A 19,885-nucleotide genomic window follows, 5' to 3' on the forward strand; every position below is an offset into this window, starting at 1 on the left:
CACACACACACACACACACACACACACACACACACACACACACACACTCGCTCTCAGAATGCACAATTACACAGGGGCCTCTTTCTGCGGCATGGGCCACTGACCCAAACCCTCCTCCAGCCTGCCTTCAGAGTTCCTGAAAACCCCAACCTTCTCCAGATGTGAGCTAGTCGCCCTGGCCTTGCCATGTCAGAATCGCCCAGGGTGCAGGGATGACTGGAGGACCCTGGGAGAAGCAGCTCCTGGCCTGCAAGAAGCCACCCCAGTGTTGAGACTACCTGTTCAGGAGGCTGAGATATGTACAGTAGTCTGCACACTGGCTAGGCTGGGCTGGGCCGGCAGCAGGACAGACCACCTGAGGTGAGTGCCACCCTCTGTGCTGCTGTCTCCACTGGGGCAGAGACACCCATAGAAGATTTTGGAGGGAGGAGGGGGGTAGGAAAAGTAGCCCCAGGACCGAGAGAGCCCTGGGGTTGGGGAGGAATATCCTCAGCTGAACTGGGCCTTTCTCCTGGTTTTCAATTGGTACTGTTCTTCCCTTGTTTATTCCTAAAAAAAAAAAAAGTGCCTTATGGTCTTTACCGAAGGCTTCTCTACAAAAGTTGTCTGGCTCTCAAGTGATGGCTGCCACCTGTGATGCTGAGGACCCCTGCCAGGACCCTTAAAGGTTCCGGGGTCCCCTCTGTCCCTGAATCTCAGCCTGCTTCATCTTTGGCACACACAGGGCTCCTTTCATTGCTCCTGCTGGTGTGTGGCCCTGTTACAAGGCTCGTCTACAATGAGGCCCAAGCGCCTGCTTTCTGTCCCCAGATGAGGGACAAATGGATAGTCCTTCCCAGCACAAAGGAAAAACTCTTAACACTGAACTTGTCAGCTAGGCCCAGGGCTGGGCCCCTCTGCAATGGCCTACCTATCATGCGACTGTAGAAAACTACACACACACACACACACACACCTGTGTTTGACCAGCTCTCTGTTTGTTTTTCTTGAAGAGTGATAGAACTAGAACCCAGAAACTCAACACTGGGATGCCCTATCCAGGGTGGGGCACAATACCTGCCATTTTGATATGCTGCATTGACCCGGATGGCCAGGTCAATATTCTGGGCCCCCAGGGAGCACTGTGCAGCCTAGATCCTGGGATATCCTTGAGGCAGGGGTCACCAAGCTCACAGATGGAGGGACAGAAAGAGGGGTATAATAATAGTAATAAATATTACTATTTACCCCATAATAGTAATAAATCCAATAGTTTTAAAAACAAAAGGATGAGGGTGAAGAGATGCTCTAACAGTTAAAAGCACTGGCTGCCTTTCCAGAGGACCCAGTTTCAATTCCCAGCATGCAGGTGGCAGCTAACCACCCTTTGAAACTTGAGTCCCAGGAGATCCAGTGCCCTCTTCTGACCTCTGAGGGCAGTGCACACAGGAGGCAGACAGACATACATGCAATTAAAAAACCCATCCATACACATAAAAAAATAAAAACACCACAAACACAACCAAAAGAAACCCCTTTGGGACCAGCGACATGTCTCAGTGGATAAATCAGCTTGCCAAAAAGCCTGATGGCTGGATTTGCTCACCAGATCCCACATGGTGGAGAAAGGCAAGTCCCGTAAGTTGTCCTGTGACCTCCATGTGGGCACCATAGCACATGCACATCTGTTCACACGTTCCTGGATGTGTGCGTGCGTGCGTGGGTGCACACGCACATACACACACACACTAAATAAATAAATGTAAAACTTAAGAACTAGGAAGAAGAGACAAGGCAAACCTCATGGCACCACCAGCCACTGAGGAGCAACTGGAGCTACACCAGTGGCCAGTGTGAGGTGCCTAAGGCAGGGGAAATAGCAACTGTGCCAGATCTGGTCCCACAACTACCCCCAATCCAGGCTTAAATACTGGAGTTTCAGGGGCTTCCAGACAGTCCAGAAATGTCCATGGTAGCTCTTTCGTGCTTAAAGGTTGAGTTCAGAAGAGTCACTGACAGAGTCATCCAGCAGAAGTGAGCATGTAGCCTCACATGGAAAAAGGAAAGCAGGCTTCTGAAGAGACACACCTGGCCTGGACGCTGAAGTGGCCTGAATTCAGGGCAGGTGTCCCTCAGATCAGCCAGTTCTTGTTACAGACAGCTATCCAGAAGCATCCTTCACACAGGGTGCTTCCGCAGTCTGTGACCTTTCAAGGCCTCAGTTTCCCAACCTAGCCACGACAGAGTTCACCCCAAGGTGGGTGAGAGCTTACTGAAGGAACAGAGAACCTGTAAGATGCTGAGCGGGTAAAGGCAACGGCGGCAAGCCGGAACCCTGAGCTTGATCCCCAGACCCACTGGAGAGAGCAGACTGTGGACGCCGTGCTCACACTTCCACGTAAGAACTCTGGCACAAATGTGCACACACACTCAGATAAATAAGTGCAACACAATTATAGTCTCAGGAAAGGGAGGAGCATGTCTTCTTCATGTAGCCCAGTGTGGCCTTACCCAGTCTGTGAGCCTGGCATAGGGGGAGGCCTCATGGGCCTGAAAAATTTCGTGCTTCCTTTTTTTTTTTTTAAATCTTGGCACAGTGTTTCTTTGGCCATTCTGGAACTCACAGAGATCTGCCTGCCTCTGCCTCAAGAGTGCTGGGACTACAGGTGTGTGCCAACACCGCCTGGCAAGGCGCACAAGCTTTCTGAAGCTCCACCTGACTCCATTCAGTTGTGCAGCTGGCCCAAGGATGGCCAGGAGCTCCTGAGTGCTGGCATCACAGGTACGTACCACCATGCCTGGTTCCTGTGATGCCAAATGAGGATGGCACCTAAGGCTCCATGCACGATAAGCTACACAGCCACAGCCCATTTCTTTGTCTTTTGTGTTGGTGTATGGACCTCTGTGTGTGGGGGTGCATACACATGTACCTGCATGTGGAGGCCAGAGAAACACTTAGGGTGTCATTTCTCAGGTGCCACCTTCTGGCTTTTGAAGACAGATCTCTCGTCAAGGAGGCAAGCCTAGCTGGCCAGCAGGCCTGTGTCTGCCTGGCCTGTTTGGAATGTGAACACACACTGTGCCTTCCTTTTCACATAGGTTCTGGGATTAGAGTCAGGTCTCCTGTGGCAGGACAAGTACTTTACCACTGAGCTGTCTGGCCCCATGCTCCTTCTCCCCTCCTCTCCTGCCCTGGCCCTTGCTTGAAACAGGCACTTCCTATGTAACCTGGCCAGGTCTGGAACCTACCACATATCCCAGGCTGCCTATATTCCTTCCTAGTGCTGAGATCTTCATCCCCGACTGTAAAACTCCTTTCTCAACTGACTGAGGCAATGAATGAGTGCTAGCCCGGGGGAAAAACTTTGGGGACCACCTTCCTCTCTCGCCTCACTAGGTCACCCTTGTTCCCAACTGCTCACCTCTTCATCCTTGTACCAAGACAGTGACTCGGCTGTCAGCACGAACCAGTACTCCTTGGAGCCACCCTTCATCAGGCTGATGTTGTTGATGGTCAGCCAGCCCCTGCGGATCACCTGATGGGGAGGACGCAGCTTAGCAGGGAGAGCAGCCCCGCCGCCCCTCCACCCCAAGCCAGGATCCTGGCTCCACATCCACCCAGGAAGTCCCAGCTGGGCATCAGACAGGGAGCTGGAACAGGTGTGAGCATAGATGAGATGCCGTCAGACAGCAAATCTCTAGCCCAGTGGGGGCATGGAGAGCTGGGACCCTCGAAGTCCCTCTGTGCACAGTGATGAGTGACATACGAAACTAAATGCATGTCCTAGGAGTGGCAAGGGGCTTAGGCCAGGAGGATGGGACGAGGGTTGGGGCTAGGCCATGTAGAATGGGACACTAAGGAACTGCTCTTCTTTGAGTCAGACAAGGTAAGCAGAGATGCCTCCCTGAAGAACCCACACCATGTGACAGCTGTCACTTCGTTCCTGGGACTGACCCACAAATGTGACTTGCTCACACAAGCCTCTGTGAGCAGGTGGCCAGCACTAGGGAGACATTCCTACCCAGAGGTCTGGGAACAAAAGACAACAGCCCAGAGTACTACTTCAGAGACCCTGAAGGGGTCAGCAGAGTGGGGCTGTATTTCAGCTAGCTGGAAGCTCACTGAGCACACTTTTCTATGCATAACAACTCAGAGTCATAACAACTTCGAGACACTCCATGGAAAGGGCTCACTGGTCCATAGCTGTCATCCGGATGGGGACAGAAGCCAGGTCAGCCTGGGGACTCACCTGACTGCTAGGCGCAGGCAGACTGGGGGGGCCACGGTTTCATACTCCCATGATCCCTGGGACATGGAGGCACATGTAGACCTGAGCTCCCCCACCCCCTCACCTGGGGACTCTGTGGACAGCAGGAAGCATGCGGAGGTGGCAATGGGGATACCTGGGACTAAGGCAGCAACAGATGGGCCAGGCTGCAGAGCATATGCTGTATATAGCCACGGACAGTTAAGGAGCTTTGTGTTGTGGGGCCCGCAGGAAGGATGGGGAAGAAGAACCCAAAACGGGATCTCTGGGGGCCAGTCTGGGGCCTGGAGTTGAGGCTCTCCTTTCTCTATCCTGTTTGGCTTGAGACCTGCCAAACCTCAACAGGGCCTGTGTCTATTTACTCTGCCACAGTGGGTACACACGGACTCCAAGCTGCAGACCATGAAGGCTGTAACAGCCATTAAAGGTGCAGAAATCCCTGCAGCCTACTCAAGTCCCTTCTTGGGTCAGGAACAACATAAGTTGCCACTTGACAACTTCATGAAAGTGGAGGGTACAGATTTCTCCCTCCTGGGATGTCAGAGACCTCAGAGGCCTAAAGATGCCTGAAGCACGGTGTTCATCTAGAACAGAGTGACTGACTCATACAGATTCATTCCAAAATGGCCTGGGCTCAGCTCTGGAAGTTTTCAATATTCCAGGAACACTTCTGATCCTAGGCTACCTAGGCTGGCTGGTGAGGTTGGGAAGGCTGCTTAATTCTGGAACACCACTCAGCCTGAGGTGGGTCGGATTCTGTGGCTTTGTTCCCTCCTGCCAGGGATGGGTGGAGGGGTCCTTTCAGTTAGCCTTAGCCCAGTGTAAGAGCTTATTGGATTTAGATTCAGTCACCTCATGTCAACCAAGGGAGAGAAACTTGGGTCCAAGCTGCCACTGTACCCCAAGAAGAGTAATCCCACATGGTGGGTCTTTGTACTACTGCATAAAAGCTGTTACTCTGTCCCTTGAAGGCCTGGCCCAGCTGCTTCCACTAAGGGTACATGGGCTGGCAAGAGGCCCCAAGGTACCCTTCCCTTCCAGCCCCCTGCCTGTGTAGGCACCCCAGCGCAGTCTGAGACAACACCTCCACCCTCTGAGTACAGACATAGGCTGATCCCAGGAGACAGTTAAGGGTGTGCCTCCTTATCTCCAAGGCAGACGGGGAACCTAGGGTCTCAGACCCAAGGACTTGGGGTGAGAAGGAGGCACAGGTGTGGCAACAGGAAAGGCAGGGTACCCAGTGACTGGCATGCAGGCACGTAGAAGAGAGAGGGCCCATCCCAGTGGCTTGGGCAGCAAGCAGCAGCAAGGTGAGCTCAGTGAGAGCCATGTTGGTTTCCTCCCTGGGTGACCATCACTTGAAAGAGCAAGATTGGCTTGGGCACCCAGAGGCTACCACTGGCCATGCTCACGGCCTTGTGGCTGCATATGGCTTTGTGGCCAGGAGAATGAAGTAAGGCAGGAACACTGGCCTCTGGGCTTAAGGGAAGAAGTGGGACTTGACTGGCTTGTTCCAGGCCTGAGGCTGATCTCTTCCCGGGCCCCTCTTTAACACTGGCCCAGGCTTCGACTTTGATGCAGCCTGCATTTGCAGGCCCATCAAGGACCTGCTACTGGCATAGAAATGGCTTAACCTTTGCAAAGGCTCCAAACTCCAAGAAATTTCTTCAGAGGCCTATGGTGGCAGAAGGATACTCTGGAGAAAGGGGCCCGCTAGGGATAGGGCCCAAGCTGCTTGCAGGAAGTGTCTCCACCTAGACTCAGCTTTCAGCGGGACTGGGCCTTCTCGCACCCTTCTGACAATCCCAGCTCCCAGCCCTTGTGAGAAGGGAAGATGAGTTATCCACAGTTAGGATGGCAAATACGATACACACCAACTGATGGTTGGGAGCTGCCCAGAGGATTATGGAAACAGTTCTGAGCACAGCAGAAAAAGGGACTGGAACCCATTAGTGACAGTTGTCCGAGGCAATGGATAAGAATAGTGGGACTAAGCACCCGCACTAACCGTCCTATCTGCCATGGAGGCAGCAGGTTAGAGGCAACTTAATGATCCACGCCCATTGTGAGTAAGGAGTAGAACATTATATGGAGAAATTAAAAAAGAAAAAGACAAACTACTACAATCAGTCACAACAGCTGAATGGGGAGTTGAAGGCCTGCATATTAAGGAAGAATGTCAAGAAGTATTAGCAATGTCTGCCCTAGGCTCACTTTGGAGAAAAACCACAGGAAGGAGTGGTCATTTAGACATTTCTGCTACAGGCACAGAAAGGCAAATTTCTCCAAGTGGCAACAGGCAGATCTTCGTGAGTACAAGGCCAGCCTGGTCTATAAGTGAGTCCAGGACAGCCAAGGCTAGAGAGACCCTGTCCTGAAAATTAAAACAAAACCAAAAACAATGAATTCCTGCAGGACCTGAGCAAAATCTTCCGTGTCTAGGAAGCTGAGATGGGATGGGATGAAGGCAATGTGTGAACTGCGTATTTGCCATCTCTGAACTAGAGGACACCAAGAAAACCTGCTAGGAACCGGCCAGAGGAGTGTGCCTCCCAGAAAAGTGCGACTGGGTTAGTATTTTTGTGAGAGTAACAGATACCCAGGACAACAAGAGGTCCAGCGACAGCAGTGACATGCGGCTCCCAGGTTAGTACATTTTTTAGTTTTTTGAGCAGAGGGTGAAGGGCGGGCCTCCTTTACTGCTAGGCTCTCTAAGTGAGCTACCACACTAAGCAGGTACTTACCAAGATCTCTCCCTTTGAGAATGTAAAGTTAGGGTTGTGGGTCAATCAAGGAAGAGTAGGAGGAGAGATGGAAGGGACGGGAAAGAATGGAGAAAAAGCAGGAAAAAGCACAAGGACAGGAGAAAGAAGAGCAGAGGAACAAAAAACAGCAAAAGAAAAAAATTACATGCTATTAATTATATTCATGGTGTTAATATTTAATTCATTATCTTCTTCAAAACAAAAAAGCAACAACATATGTACTACCTATGGCAAGCACAAAAAAAAAATTCAAAATCATGCATTTGTTATATTTCTCTCCAGTCTGGCTCTAAATCGTGCAAGATACAACAGCACAGCATCACACCCTCACCCCAGCCTGACATGGGAAGAAAATTGGGGGACAGTGGCAGAAACTGGACAGAATAAAAGCCCAACTAGACTTGTAAGTGGTATTTATGAATCCATTCATAAATATGCAAAGCCTCTAAAGCTGAGGTAGGATATAGAGGAGACCTGGGGTTCTCCGGGTGTGAGATCAAAGCACCTCCATCTTCCCTGAACTGCCTATGGCACCTCCCATGGCTTCTACCCATCTGCCTCCATTCCCAGTGCCAAGATTCAGGAAACACACTTTGCTTGTCTACATCCAGGGTGACTGTCATACATCCCCTGCTTTGAGGGTCGAGCTCTGTCACCTTAGATGTCACGAGGCCTCTGGGTGTTTGGGATTTGTCCCTAGACCCTGTAGAAGCCATAGTCCTCACAGCTATGTGGCCAGAAGGCTGGTGAGGTGTCAGTTCCCATATCAAGTGCTATGACGGGTTCAGTGTGCTCTTGTCCTCAGGAGTGACAGCTGAGGCTGGGGAGCTACCTGATTTGGTATGGCCCTCTTCTTGTTCAGTTGTGTGCTCCTCTGCTGGGCACTGTAACAGAAGCAGAGAAGACACATTCAGATGAGATGTCGGGGGAGGTGAGGAGAGGCCCTGCTGGCCCAGGCTGGGGTTCTCCCTAGGGGCCCACTGACCCACTAAGGGCAGAGGCACATGGCCCCTATGTGCAGAGAACAGCTAGAGCACATGAAACAAGAAAATTGTATCTGGCAACTCTGGCATCTAGAACCTGCTCACAGCTATTCCAGAAGCACCAGCTATTTCCCACAAGGCACTAGAAGTTAGAGCTTCAAAGAGGAGGTGTAAGAGGCACTGGGGTTTAAGAGGAGCTGGTTTAAGGGGAACTGGAACACAACATATCTGGGGCTGCTTGTCTTCCCACCCTGATCCTTCATCAGTCTGGAAGTAGATCTCATGACCAATCCTTCTGGGTCTTACACTGGCCAAGTGGCTGCCTAGAAGAACCTGATGCAAGCCAAGCCCATTACAGGAAGTTTCTGCACCTCTCCTCAACAGTCCCCACCCTCACCTTTCAAAGGGGGATGCAGCAGACCAAACACAAGGCTTAGGCAAGCTGGGCTAGCTCTCACTGACAGAACCACAGCAGTTCCAGCTCTCCCTCTCTCCTTCCCTCCCTCCTCCCCTCTCTGTGTCTCTGTCTCTCTTACTATGTAGCCCTGGCTGTTCTGGATCTTAGTACATAGACATGGCTGGCCAGTAACTGATACAGATCGGCTTGCCTCAGCCTCTCAAGTGCTGGGACTGTGTACTATAAGGTTTATAATCTGTTTTGAGATAGGGCCTCAAAGAGCCCAGGCTGGCCTCCAACTCTATGTGTGGCCTAGGATAACCTTAACTCCTGATCTACCTGCCTTCACCAACTGAGTACCTAAATAGATGGTTTATGATGTGCGGGGATGAAACACAGGGCTTTGGGCATGCCAGGTAAGCACTCTGCACCCAGTGCCTCCATGCAGGCACTCTGCTCTAACAATCATATAAACACCTGAAAACAACTCTGTCCTGCAACTTCTATTTCCTCTTTTTAAAGAAAGATGTGTGTAGCTGAGTGCGATGGCACAAGTTTTTGATCCCAGCACTCAGGAAGGCAGAGGCAGGTAGATCTCTGTGAGTTCAAGGCCAGCCTGGTCTATAAAGTGAGTCCAGGCCAACCAAGGCTACACAGAGAAACCCTGTCTTGAAAAAACAAAACAAAACAAAAAGCACACACACACACAAAATCCAAAAAACAACAAAACAAAAAGAATGTGCATGTGTATGTGTGTGTATGTATGTGTGTGTGTATTAGTGTATGTGTACCACATGCGCGCAGGTGGCCGCGAGCAGCTGGTGTGGGCTAGGAACAGGACCAGGTCTGCGCGGAGGCAGCCAGTGCACCCGACCACCACCCCGTGTCTCTAGCCTCATCTGACTGCTCTAGCTGGAAATTGCAGAAAGACACCAACAGTCTGCTTTCATTACTCACAGAGACAGGTTTCTCTGTGTAGCTGGAGGTTTTACGCACAGTGCAAACCATCCTGAGTCTTAATTAGGAGTTAAGTGAGAATGCATACCAGTAACCCCAGCAAGTGGAAGCTAAGGCAGGAGAAGCATGAGTCTGAGCCTAGCCTGGGCCACCTAGTGAGTTCAAGTGGCCTATACAAGGAGACTGGGATTAGCAACAAAGTCTTAGTCAGCTGCTAGATAGGCAGTGTGTTTGAGGAGGTGGGCTCTTCATTCTAGATTGGTCAGGGCTGAAAAACTAAGAACTGATATAGAATTCCACCCAGTGCTCTTCTCACATTGCTCCCCAAGGCTTTGTTTTTTAATTTTTTTGAGGGCCACATCATTGTGCGCACGGTGATCTAATCAGTCACTTGGTTTGCACAGCAAGCACCTTGACCTGCTAAGTTATCTTATTGGTCTTGATTTTTTTTTTTTTTTTTTTTTTTTTTTTTGAGTGAGGGTGTCTCCTATGGTCCTGGCTGGCTTCTAGGCTTCTAACTCAGATACATAGCTGAGGACATCCCTTGTGGTGGGATGACAGATATGTGCTATCCAGTCCCTTTGATTTGGTGCTAGACTTCATGCATACTAAGCAAGTGCTCTATCAACCATACCACATCAGCAGCCCTCTTAGGACTTTTCCTCTAGGCCCTGTCTATCATGATCCATACTGAAGAAGGTGGGACTAAGCCAAGCCACCACACATAGCATGATGACAAGGGCCCAGACACGCTACAAAAGTGCTTCATGGCTTTCTCAAACAGCTGCCAAGATGCTGATTCTTCTCCCTGGCCCTAACCAGAGACTTTGGGTGCCCTGGCAGAGAATCTAAATTCTTCTCCTCAGGCTACAGGGAACTCCTGGTAAGAGCTGTGGCTACCAGCTGTTGTTTCCCTCCTGCCTTAGTGCTGGTCCTGCCTCTTGGTCTTCCTTCCCAGAGCCAGTTCTCTGTAGTGCCCTGCCTGCCGCTGTCGCCGTGACTTCTTTGGGAGGGTCTCTCCAGGTCTCATCCCTTACACTTCTTTGCTACTGTCCTCAATCATCCACTCACTCCTCAGCCTGTGTGCCCTCCATGGGCAGGCACTGTGGTGTCTCACTCACTGCCCTCTGCACAAGGCCTGGCTGGGGCTCTGGCTGAGAGAGTGACTATTGTAATGCAGGGGCTTCTGGAACATCCCCCACAGGCTTGAGCCTCCCCAGGGAGGGTACCCCAGGTCACACACCAGGGAAAAAGGCACACAGCAGGCAATACCCACCCTGTGACCAGCTCCTCAGTATAGTAACAGCTGGGTAAGTGGGAAGGCCCCGGAATCCAGAGAAAGAAGTGGAGTGGTCAAAGGAAAAACAGGAGAGATTGTGAGAAGGAACTGTGGATGAAGTGTGAGAAGCAGAGACATTGAGGTGAGGAAACTGGCAGCAACCAGTCAGAGGGTCACTGCTGTCCATGCATGGCTGGGAGAGCAAGACGGCTGTCTTCCCCAGCCCTTCAATGCAGACCACCCCAGGGAAGAAATGACCCAGCTAGGACCCTCGGCTACCTGTGCTCAGGAAAGGACTTCTGACCATTCATTCATTTCACTTGCCTGCCAGGTGCCCACGCAGAACTGATGCTTCATCAGCTATGCCCAGGGCACCAACACATGGTTCAAGCCTTGTGCCCAGCAGGCCCTCCATTCAGGAAGTGTCCAGAACCCTAAGGTCAGGCCCCACATGTACCCTGTGGACTTGCAGGAGCCCTGAGCAGACTGTGTCCTAACTGTGTGTCTTTGCACAGGGACTTCCTGAGAGCAGGTAGACCCAGCCTGGATTGCTGACTGCTCTGCCAGGTAGACTGGTATGAACATACACCAGTAGTGTAAATGGACACAAGGGAGATGGCTTTTGGATGCGGAAGTGTCCTATTAACTACAACTAGGAGAACCTGCATGAGCTACCAGAACACCCCCAGTGGCTCCCAAGTTTGGCCAGCTGGTCTGGAGCTGATGGTTGACCCCGGAACAGTATACCAGATACCACACCTGGTTTCTGTGGTCTCTCCCAGGGCCTCATGCAAGTTAGCCAAGTGTGCTAACAATGGAGACACTTCCCCAGCAAAAGGTTCTAGTATTAAATCTACAGTTTTTATGTGGAAGGGCAGAGCATTCAAGGTGCTCTAAGTATGAAAAAGCCACGGTTGGGACATATGTTGGCCCATGAAAGGCTCTGAGAAGTCTTGCATGGTGTGAACCTGGCTGGCCTTCCCCTTCCCCGAGAATGACCACAGAACACATACTTTGTCCCTGAGATGTCCATAGACAGCATACTGAGTGAGGACACAGTGACAGAAGTCACAATGATCCCAGAAAAGCTTCAAGGCACACCCAAAATAGCTCTGCCCTTTGCCCAGCACCCCTACCATACAGATACACACTCTGGTCTTGGTGCTGGGGTTGGGGATAGGTGCTAACCCTGTGGCACTGGCTATATACGTACTTGGCAAATCCAATGAAGTCTTCATGGTTTGTGTTGATGTAGGACTGCTCAATGTCAATCAGAAGAAGAATCTAGAAGGAAATAGGGGTGGCTATGAGAAGAGAGTATATAGAAAAAGGAAGGTAACAAGCACAGTGCTTTAAGTATGCACACACCCATACACCAGCATAGGACAGCAAAACATACTTGCTGTGCGTGCGCGCGCGCGCACACACACACACACACACACACACACACACACACACACCAGCCTAGGGCAACAGGCACATTTTCTACATGCCCACAGATCTCCCGGACCAGGAGTGCAGCAGATAGGCTGAATCACCAGGACAAGGTAGATCTCCAGGTAGAAGGAGTCCCACAGGAAAACTGGACTAAGTGCACAGTACCTGGCTGCCCAATGTGGTGGTCATGGGTACAGCTTTGAGAGCTGATCACAAGGACTTGGGTCTTCCTTTGGCCACTGACTCACCTGTGACCTGGGGCCTACTGATACTAAGTTATTTATGAGAATGGATTAGGGCTCATTTTCTTCTTTCTTTTTTGTTGATATTGCTGGGGTTGGAAGTCAGGGCTTTCACAAACGCTGGGCAAGAGCTCTGCCACTGAGCTGCACCTCGGCCAGCTTCCATCACAATGTAAGTGACTTCAGAATGTCCTTTGGGATCTCATTAGAGCTACTTTCAAGCAAAGTACAAGCATGCATGCACGCACACCCACAGCACCGACTGCGGATATAGTGTACTGAACAAAACATTAACAGCCATGCACTGTGGCACATGCCTGGAATGCCAGGACTTAGGGAGGGAGAGGCAGAGGGATGGCTGTGAATTTGGGGCCAGCCTGGTCTACAAAGTGAACAGCCAAGGCTGTGTGCAGAGAAACCCTGTCTCAAAAACAAAACAAAACAACAAAACCCAAATCAAAACAGCCAACAACAACCTACAAACATTCACAGGTGCATTCTGAGTTCAAGCCAGCATGGATGATGTGTGGTTCTGTTCTGTTCTCTCTTTCTCTCTTTCCCCCTCTCCCTTTCTTTCTCTCTCTTTTTCGAGACAGGGTTTCACTATGTATTTCTGGCTGCCCTGGAACTCAAAAGATCTGCCTGCCTCTTCCTCGCAAGTGATTTAAGACAAAAGACATTAGCCACCAAGCCTGACTCATGTGTGGCTGTTTTCAAGCATACTAACGTAAAATTAAGAGTAGAGCTGAGGGCTGGAGAACACGCTCAGTGGTTACAAGCTTCTAGAGGACACAGGCTGAGTTCTAAACTCCCACATATGGCTCACACCTATCTGTTAACTCTGGTTCCAAGGGAAATGATGCCCTCTTCTGGTCTCCACAGGCCCCTGACATGCATGTGGTACACATATATTACATGAAGACATATATCACATGTATATACATAGTTTGGTTTTTTTTTTCTTTTTCTGAGGGTTTTTCTTTGTGGCTCTGGCTATACTGGAGCGTGCTCTGGAGACCACTTGCTTCTAACTCAGAGATCCCAAGTGCTGGGATTAAAGTCATGCGCCACTATGCCCAGCTAATAAATCTTAAAATAAAGTCGGACGTGGGTGTGGTGGCACATGCCTGTATTCCCAATACTTTGATAGGCAGAGGTAGGCGGATCTCTGTGAGTTTGAGGCCAGCCTGGTCTACAGAGTGAGTCCAGGACAGCCAAGGCTGCACAGAGAAACCCTGTCTCAAAAAGTAAATAAATAAATAAATAAATAAAGGAAAGAAAAGAAGAGGAAATGAAAGGAAAGAAGAAAATAAATGGCTGGAGCTATGGCCCCATGGTGCAACACGGCCGGAGCCCAGCAGCACACTCACTGAAAGCCTAATCACATTTGTTGGTGCCCTTGCATGTGTGCACCCAGGAAGGCTGGACTCTCAAAACTAGCACACAGAGACGCCTTGGAATAGTCCACTGCAACCCCGTTACAGTCCTGTCTGCTGGGAGCTTCTGGTCCTAGTTTGCACAGGCTGAGGCTGCTCCATGGACACCACTAGCTCAGACAGCTTTCCACCTTAGTTCCCACAAAGAACAGGCCAGGCTGTCTGGGCAGGGGAGCTCTGGTTCCTCAGATGTTTCCACTGGCCCCAGGCCAGACATTCCCTGGTCAGTATGCCACCACATCCTTACTAATAAAGCAAGACGAGGTACACAGACCCACAGGGTTGTTGGGGAAGGCTGGGTGTTGTGTGCAGAGTCCCTGACGCTGGCTCTGTAAGGCCTGAACACTGTCAGCCCACCGCTCTGATCTGAGACTTGGTAGTGTTCACAGTGGGCACCTGCTTATATACCCTGCTTATGCAAGGGCTGTGCGCATAAAAAGAACAGCAGCAGCCTCAGGAGTGGTGATGGAAACCAGTTATAGACATGCTCATGCTTCTGGTGGAGTATTTATTTGACTTTCTGTTAGAGTCTCATGGACCCCAGGATGGCCTCTAACTCACCACCTAGCCAAGAAGGACTGTCAACTCCTGATCTTCCTGCCCCTACCTCCTCAGCACTATGCACTATCACTAAAAGGTTCATGAGGTGCTGGGGATGGAGCCCAGGACTTTGTGTATGCCCTTGTTTTATTTCCAGACAGTCTCACTATGTAATCTAGTCTGTCTGGCTTTGAACTCTTGCACACCCTGTTTCAGCCTCTCCGTACTGTGATGACAGGTCTCTGCACCAAAGTCTTGTCTACCAGATGACAGAAGCTAAGAGGCCCAGTGCTAAGTGAAAACTTGAGCACAAAAGAACCAATTTCTTCTCTATCAATTGTATGGCAGGGGAACTCTCATCGGAGAAACAAGCAGACACCATACAGATGCTTGCAGTAGCTTAGCATTACCTCATATCTGTAACGAGGCCCCATAATTAGATTTATTTATTTTATTTTATATGCATGAGACCTGCATGTATGCCTGTTCACCGTGTCCATGCCTAGTACTTGCTATATTAGAAGTAGGTATGGGATAGGCCCTGGAATGGAGTCCTAGATAATGTGAACTATGTGAGCACTGGGAACAAAATCCTGCTCCACTGACCACGTAAACACTGAGGCATCTCTCCAGCACCCCACCTGAAGAATTAGTGACAGCCCAGGGTATGGAAGGGGATGGCTGAGACTGTTGCAGAGGGGGCTGCAAGGCTGCAGGTCCTCCTCTTGAGACCCCTAGTATTCCTCCAGCAGGTAAGGGCAGTACATTGTATTCACAGTTGAAAATGTCCCAACAGTAGAGAAAGCCAACCACTGGCACCACAGGTGATACATGGACCCTACATATTGGGCCAGGGCCCAACAGGAATCAGAGCCACCAGGAGTCTCCCCAAAGCACTGTGGGAAAAGCCCCGGCAAAGAAGAGACCACCTTGTCTTTAGAAAATGAACAACATTTATGTGCTGCATGCGCAGAATAATCTAACCTGTAGCTGCACAAAGACATGAACACCACCTGAACAGTCATGCTGGGAGGCCAGGACATAGGCTGGGCAATGGGGATGGTGGAGACTGGTAGAGCACATGCTAGGCAATGCCACACCAGCCGAGTCATGGTCCCCAGCCTCAAAAGCAATTTTTTTTTTGGGGGGGGTGAGATGGCTTAGTAGGTGAAGACACTTGCCTTGGAAACCTGGTGACCTAAGTTTGACCCCCAGAATTTCTATATAAAGAGAGAAACAACTAGTTCCTCAGAGATGTCCTCTGGCCTCCTCATGCATATTGTGGAAAACACACTTGGAACAAGTAATTGTAACTAAAAAGTAAACAAACAAAAACCAAACCTCCCAAAACTAAATTCTCAATATTTCCTAGTCATGAACAGAGAAAAACAAGCAAACCAGTACAATACCTGGTCCTTGGTTCTCCCTTCTCGCTCCCTGATGTAGGTGGTGACAATTCGCTCTGTCTCCTCTCGCAACCGGGGGTAGGAACTGAGCTGGGGGGTAAGTAGAAGGGCTGAGCTGACAAGGTCTTCTGGCCAGGCCAGGGAGAAACATAAATCGAGCGCAAGGATGAGACAGAGGGAAAGAAATGAGAGGCTACTAGGTTCCCACTCTGCTCTTGTCTCCCAGCTGCACAAGCTAGGAGACAAGGACAGGCAAGTCAGAGGCATGTGTGGAGTAAAGAGGAGAGGGTGCCATGCATGCTGAGAGCTGCTTTGCAAAGCCAGCGATCAGGGGTGGGAAAGTGGCAGAGAAAGTCAGTGTCAGGCTTTTGCCACCCAGAGGTGCCAGACATCCCCCTCCCGCCCAGCACTATGTGAAGGCAGGACAAAATGACGGCTCCCACTGAGCATTCAAATGAACATGGTGCCCTGCTCCAGGACAACAGGGACAGCATCTGGGCCATCGAGCTCAGGAAACCCTTTGCTGGCAACTCTACCCCGATCTTGGCAAGCATGTGGCCAATCTTCAGACCCCCTCCTTTTTACCTAGGGTAGTGAGCGACCTGAGCCACACGTGTTGGGGAACCACACCTTCTCCAGTTGAGGAGAGATGCTGCTAAAGGCACCACAAAGCTGGAACACACAGGTGAACACGGTGCTGGCAAGGGATGAGAGCTAGGAGTGGGAGCTGCTTCACAAATGTGTCTGTGCTTGGACAAGTCAGAGGTTCCTCCATGGGACCCCAAAACTGAAAAGGTGAGGCATATGTGTGGCGCACCTCCCCCTATTCAGTCTGCCATGCAGAGCTTGAGATGGCAGTTGGGATGGGGGTGCGTGACCACTGTGCCCAGCAGCGGTCCCCTCTAGGTAGGATTGTCCAGATGCTCAGGGCCAATACCAATGAAGAAATGATGAGGTAGGAAGTGATGAGGGACAGGAGGAGCAAGACCTGTTACCTTCTCAGCACACTTTTTAATGACCGTGGCTAGCTCCGACACCACCAGGTCAACACACTTCAAACTTGGCTCTTTGAGTTTTACAAGCTGTTTTTTCACGATGGCTTCAAAGGCCATGTCGGGGGTGAAGAGCCCCGTCCTGGGTCATGCGGAGGAGGGCGGGATGAGGTTGAGAGACACCCAGGGGTAGTGCAGGCCACACGCACAAATGCACACATAGGAGGAGAGATGGAGAGAGAAAGAAAAGAAACGAGAATGAGCTGGTTAGTGCATGCGCAGAAAAGCCTGCGCCCATGTCTGTCTTGGAAGCTGCTTGGGATCAGCAAGGCTTAGGGGAGCACAGGGCTGGTCTGCAGCTCGAGGTTAAGTGCTACAGGACACTGTCATCATAGGGCCAGAGTATGTGAGCAGATCTTAAATCCTCACATCTGTGACAATGGCTCCTGGGATGATAATCAGTGGCCCTCTGGGTTTTGGCTTTTGAAATGGTCTTGTAGCACAGGCTAGCCTACAACTTGGCATATGACTGAGGATGACCTTGAACTTCTGACCTTCCTACTTCCAACTCCTGAGTTCTGGGATCACAGGTATGAGCCACTATGTCTGGTCTATGCGATGCTAAGGATGGGAGCTGGAGCCTTGTGCAAGCCCGGCAACCACTCTACAAATTCACCCTAACCCTAACCCCAGCCCTGGCCTAGCTGTTTTTTTTTTTTGCTTTTCCCCCTCCTCTGTTTCCAACTGGAGAAGCCGAGGAAGCAATTCCTCAAGTAGAACAGGCAGTGTAAGCAGAAGTTCTTTGGCATTGCAGAGAGCTGGGAATGTTGGGGTCATACAAGCAGATGCCCCCTCCTTCCCCTCAAGCATTCCAGCTGCTTGGCAGGAGCGTGCTGCCCTGGGAGAGAGCCCTCCCAGAGGAGCCTGGTGGGTTGGGCCAAATAGAGACAGTTTCCCATGAAGAGTGGGACATAGTCTTCATGACCAGAAAGACTGAGTATGAATTTACCTGGGAGAGGTGGGGAGAAAAGAAGGACAGTGTAAGGGTAGGCGAAAGCTGGCAGGGCCACTGTGGAGCCCAAGTAACTCTGTGAAGCTGGGCACTGAGCTCTCATTATGTCACCAGTATTTATGTTGTTTCCAGTGCCATGGGGACAGAAGTGACCCACTCTAGAGAAGCCAGGCATTTGTCATTTGTCAAGGGGGACAAGGGAGCTTCAGAGGCCTTGGCCTCCAACAGCTTAAGTGGGGAGCCCCAATCTGCTTCCCTAGCAAGCAGCAAAGCAACACAGCCAGATGATACCCCCATTCCACCATATGCATGCTGGGCTTGGTATCAGGGTCCCAGGAGGCCTGTCACCAGTCTAGCTGGTTCTAAGCAGCTCAGAACTCCCCAACCCCCTCCTGAGTGGGTCCAGACTGACGCATTCCCGTCCCTGCAGGATTCTTGGAAATGAGGTAACCTGGGGCCTGATACCAAGCCTGCGGCCCCACATCCGCGGGTGCGGTACCTTGCTGGTGCACTGCCTAACTGTACTGATTAGCTCCTGGATAACCAGGTCCACGCATTTCAGACAGGGCTCTTTCAGCTTGACCACCTGCTTTTTCACAATGGCCTCGAACGCCAAGTCCGGCGTGAAGAGCCCAGTTCTAAAAACATCCAGACCCAGTGGGGAAGCAGGGAGAGATAAGTCAGAGAGAAACAAAGGCCGTGGTCAGCCACTTTCTAAGCATGGCTAGATCCCTGACAAGGAAGACTATCCCATCAAAGTTGGGGGGGGGGGAGACCTGAGAGTCTCCAACTAGGGACCCCTCAGGGGTAACCCAAGAATCTTGGGATGCTAGAGAATGGGGTACACCCCACTGATTGCAATTAAGAAGGGGACCCCAAGAGGCTCACAAGTAACCTATGAAAAGGTCCCTGTGAGCACGATTCAACTGTTTCCACCCAACTCTGATCACTACAGATTGCATAGGGAATAAGGTCACACAAAGCTATGCATTTAACCCAGGGGACACAAGTAGCCAAAGGACCCGGGACAGAGTCAAAACACACACTCTCCATGTCCTTGAAGACCAAGATGTTTATACAGTACTGAGAACTATCCATGAACCTTCCAAAGGCCTCACTACCAGGGACTCAGAAGGCTGGGGGCCCACATGGGTGGAGGGGAAGAGAACATGGGGACTCCCCGTGGAACTTGCCTGACTCCATGGATGTTCTTAATAGCATAGCTGATCTCTCGTCGTAGATCTTTCTCATCAAACTCCATCTGAAAAGAAACAAGCCAAATACATGGAATGAAGTTTCTGGGTCGCCTCCCAGCAGGAGCAGATTCTGGGATGGTTTGTCTCTATTTATGACTGTATTTTGCAAAGACGACCTAGCAGCTCAAAATTAAGAACAACTGAGGGTCATAAAGATGGCTCAGTAAGGAGGGGTGCCTGCCACAAAGCCTCAAGACCCGAGTGCATCTGGGTGTGCTGGGCTGCAGGGATGGCTCAGCAGGTGAGAGCTGACTGCTCCTGCAAAGGATCTAGTTTCAGTTCCCAGTATCCACACAGTGGCTTACAACTGTCCGTAACTCCAGTGTCATGGGACCCAGTGTCTTCTTGTGGCCTCTGTAGGCAATTAGGCATGCACATGGTACACTTAGCAGACATCAGGCAAAACACTCATAAACAAAAGAACATAAACTTTCCAGGCAACAGGCCTAATCTAATGGTTAAGTTCCAGGCAAGTGAGAAATCCTGTCTCAGAAAAAATAAGGCCAAACCAGGGCTGCTGCACTGCTGGTTGCGTGCTTGCCACTCATGCATGAAGCCCCAGGCTCCACGCACAACACAGAATAAACTGGATGTGGGATACACCTGTAATCCTAGCACAGGAGGACCAGAAGGTGAAGATCCTGATTGACTACAAAGGGAGTTTGAGGCCAATACAATGAGAGCTTGCCTTAAAAACTCAGTGAATGGTAGCTGGGTGCACAGCTTTAATCCCACTCTGGTGGCAGAGGCAGGAAGATCTCTAGCTTTGAGGCCAGCCTGGTCTACAGAATGAGTTCCAGGAACACTAGGACTACACAGAGAAACCCTGTCTTGAAAAGCTAAAAAAGTGAGTAGGAACTCAATAATGACACTGGAGGTTGTTCTCTGATCTCCACACTGGCAGGAATGCACATATGAGACAGCCTCTCAAAGGAA

The 19,885-nt window shown here is 50.6% G+C and overlaps 1 protein-coding gene across 10 annotated transcripts in view; it reads right to left on the reverse strand.

Moving 5' to 3' along the window:
- The window catches only part of Dnm2 (dynamin 2), an 85,094-nt gene that overhangs the window by 9,986 nt on the left and 55,223 nt on the right, over window positions 1–19,885 (reverse strand). For 3 of the 10 annotated variants that reach the window (XM_055601436.1, XM_055601431.1, XM_055601429.1), the window contains exons 9-15: window positions 18,887–18,954; window positions 16,685–16,823; window positions 15,693–15,779; window positions 11,842–11,912; window positions 7,845–7,896; window positions 6,992–7,003; window positions 3,402–3,515 (exon numbers count right to left, since the gene is read on the reverse strand). In XM_055601436.1, coding sequence (XP_055457411.1) covers window positions 3,402–3,515; window positions 6,992–7,003; window positions 7,845–7,896; window positions 11,842–11,912; window positions 15,693–15,779; window positions 16,685–16,823; window positions 18,887–18,954 — 543 coding nt within the window. Of the gene's footprint in view, window positions 1–3,401; window positions 3,516–6,991; window positions 7,004–7,844; window positions 7,897–11,841; window positions 11,913–15,692; window positions 15,780–16,684; window positions 16,824–18,192; window positions 18,332–18,886; window positions 18,955–19,885 lie in introns of all 10 variants that reach the window. The other 7 variants (XM_055601435.1, XM_055601430.1, XM_055601428.1 and 4 more) reach the window with 3 other exon arrangements.

Source organism: Psammomys obesus, unplaced genomic scaffold, assembly GCF_907164565.1.
Source record: "Psammomys obesus unplaced genomic scaffold, mPsaObe1.curated_primary_1811, whole genome shotgun sequence".
Lineage (NCBI taxonomy): Eukaryota > Metazoa > Chordata > Mammalia > Rodentia > Muridae > Psammomys > Psammomys obesus.